This window comes from Culex quinquefasciatus, chromosome 3 (genome assembly GCF_015732765.1).
Source record: "Culex quinquefasciatus strain JHB chromosome 3, VPISU_Cqui_1.0_pri_paternal, whole genome shotgun sequence".
Lineage (NCBI taxonomy): Eukaryota > Metazoa > Arthropoda > Insecta > Diptera > Culicidae > Culex > Culex quinquefasciatus.
In genome coordinates, this window is record NC_051863.1 from 198,539,967 (window position 1) to 198,541,810 (window position 1,844).

Sequence of the window (1,844 nt, forward strand, 5' to 3'; positions counted from 1 at the left end):
ATAGCATTACTGCTCATCAACACTTGCCGCAGTGGTTGCAAACGCCTGATCTTGCTCTTCCTGTTCTCCAACCACTTTCACAGAAATATCAATCTCTTTCTCTTCCTCGACGGTAACCGGACTCTCAAGGAGGCGTTTCAAAATTCCGTCAGCAACCGGAACAACAGGCTCTTCTAAAGCATCGCCCAGTGGCTGTTTAGCTCCAAATCTCCTGTTGAAAATGTCAGATTCACTGTCGCTGTAACCCTTCAGCTTTTTGCGATCGAATTGTTCCTCACTGTTTTCTATACTGTATTTTTCATTGGAAAAGTCCTTGTTTTCTTCGCTGCTGTTCTTGTTGCTTCCTGGCTTTTTCTTATCTTTCTTGTCTTTCTTGTCTTGTTTGTTCTTGTTCTCTTCACTATTTTGCTCACCGCCTCCTTTCTCTTCGCTGTCTAGCTCTTCGCTTTCATTCTTGTTTGAGTCATTTTTGTTCTTATCATTTTTATTGTTTTTGTCTTTCTTGTCCTTCTTGTTCTTATCCTTCTTGATCTTGTCCTTTTTCTCCGAACTGTCTAGTTCTCCGCTATCACCTTCCCCACTGTCCTGTCCTTTTTTGTCGTTTTTGTCTTTTCCGCCATCTTTTTCGGAACTATCCGACCCATTACCGGTCTTTTCACTCGTGTCCACCGGATCCACCGTTTCTTGCACACCAAGGTGTCGATCTTGGGCTTCCTGTCGATATCTTCTGGGAAGCCTGTCTTGTCGTACGCCTCGGCACTGTCGATGGCCTCGTTGCTGACACTTTCGGAGTCCGCGTCCGATCCCTCACAAACCTCTCCCAGGTGGCGGTTGTACCAATCGCTAGCGTCATCTTCGTAGCCCATCCGGGGGTGCGAATCGAACCGGCCGCTGCACTCGTTCATCGATTCCCGGGTGCTCTTGAGCAGGGCCGTCGCCTCGTGCAGCTTGGTCACGAAGCAGTTCTCCAGCCGATACTTGCTCGGTGCGACCTGGGCCTTGACCAGGTTCACAATGTTCGTGAAATGAATCTTCAGCTGGAAACTGAGCTCGCGCATGTCCTCCAAGTTCTGGAAAGATGATTTGATTGTAGGTATAGGAGAAATTACAGAAATGTTGGTTATGTGTTACATACCGTTTTCAAACATGCTTCAGCCTGGTTGTAGTCGGGACTGGACGTGATAAAGTCCTTGTAGGTCGCACAACGGGCAATGTTCATTGCCAGTTCTTCCGAGATGGACTGCAGCAGAGTGACCTCATCCTTGATAGCAGTGGAGATTGCCATCCAGCGAGTCTTCTCCCGAGTCGTGCAATCGCTGATCACAGTGCTGACTGATTGATATTTTGAGGGCACTGAGTACGTGTACGTGGTGTGGCAGTAATCGTTGTAGAAGCTACTCTCAAACACGACATCAGCCAGTCGCATGTAGGTGCGTCGCATTGCATAGAAAAAGATTTCTACCGATTTGTCGTGAACGTTTTCCAGATTTTCCCAGATTCTGAAGAAATCTTTGCCAATGCTCGATGCATCAGTACGGTTCCGTTGGCGCAAAAAGTGATACAGCTCATAGTAGCTGTCGTCAAACTTGCGTGCATATCGGTTCAACTTCTTGCTCGTGGAAAATATCGACAATTTTGAAATAGATTCGCTTAGACCAGTTCGGATTTTGCTCTGAGCAGCAAGGAACTTATCCAAGGCATCCATTCGAGCCTTAAGTAAATCTTTTTTCAGTTCAGCTCTTGCGGTTTTCACACTTGTGCGGGTAGAGTTTCTTGTGCCGATGACTTGGGTTAAAAACGTGTTGGACGTTTGCAGACCAGTCACGATGTTTCCTACTGCAGTA

General features: G+C 46.9%; 1 protein-coding gene across 1 annotated transcript; it reads right to left on the reverse strand.

Annotated features, from left to right (window-relative positions):
- Positions 1-396: 396 nt before the first annotated feature.
- LOC6031083 lies at positions 397-1,575 on the reverse strand. The gene is made up of 2 exons (XM_001841879.2): positions 1,136-1,575; positions 397-1,070 (listed from the first exon to the last, which is right to left on the reverse strand). Exons 1-2 carry the CDS (start codon positions 1,439-1,441, stop codon positions 555-557), a joined length of 822 nt encoding a protein of 273 aa, XP_001841931.2. The 5' UTR covers positions 1,442-1,575; the 3' UTR covers positions 397-554.
- Positions 1,576-1,844: the final 269 nt, after the last annotated feature.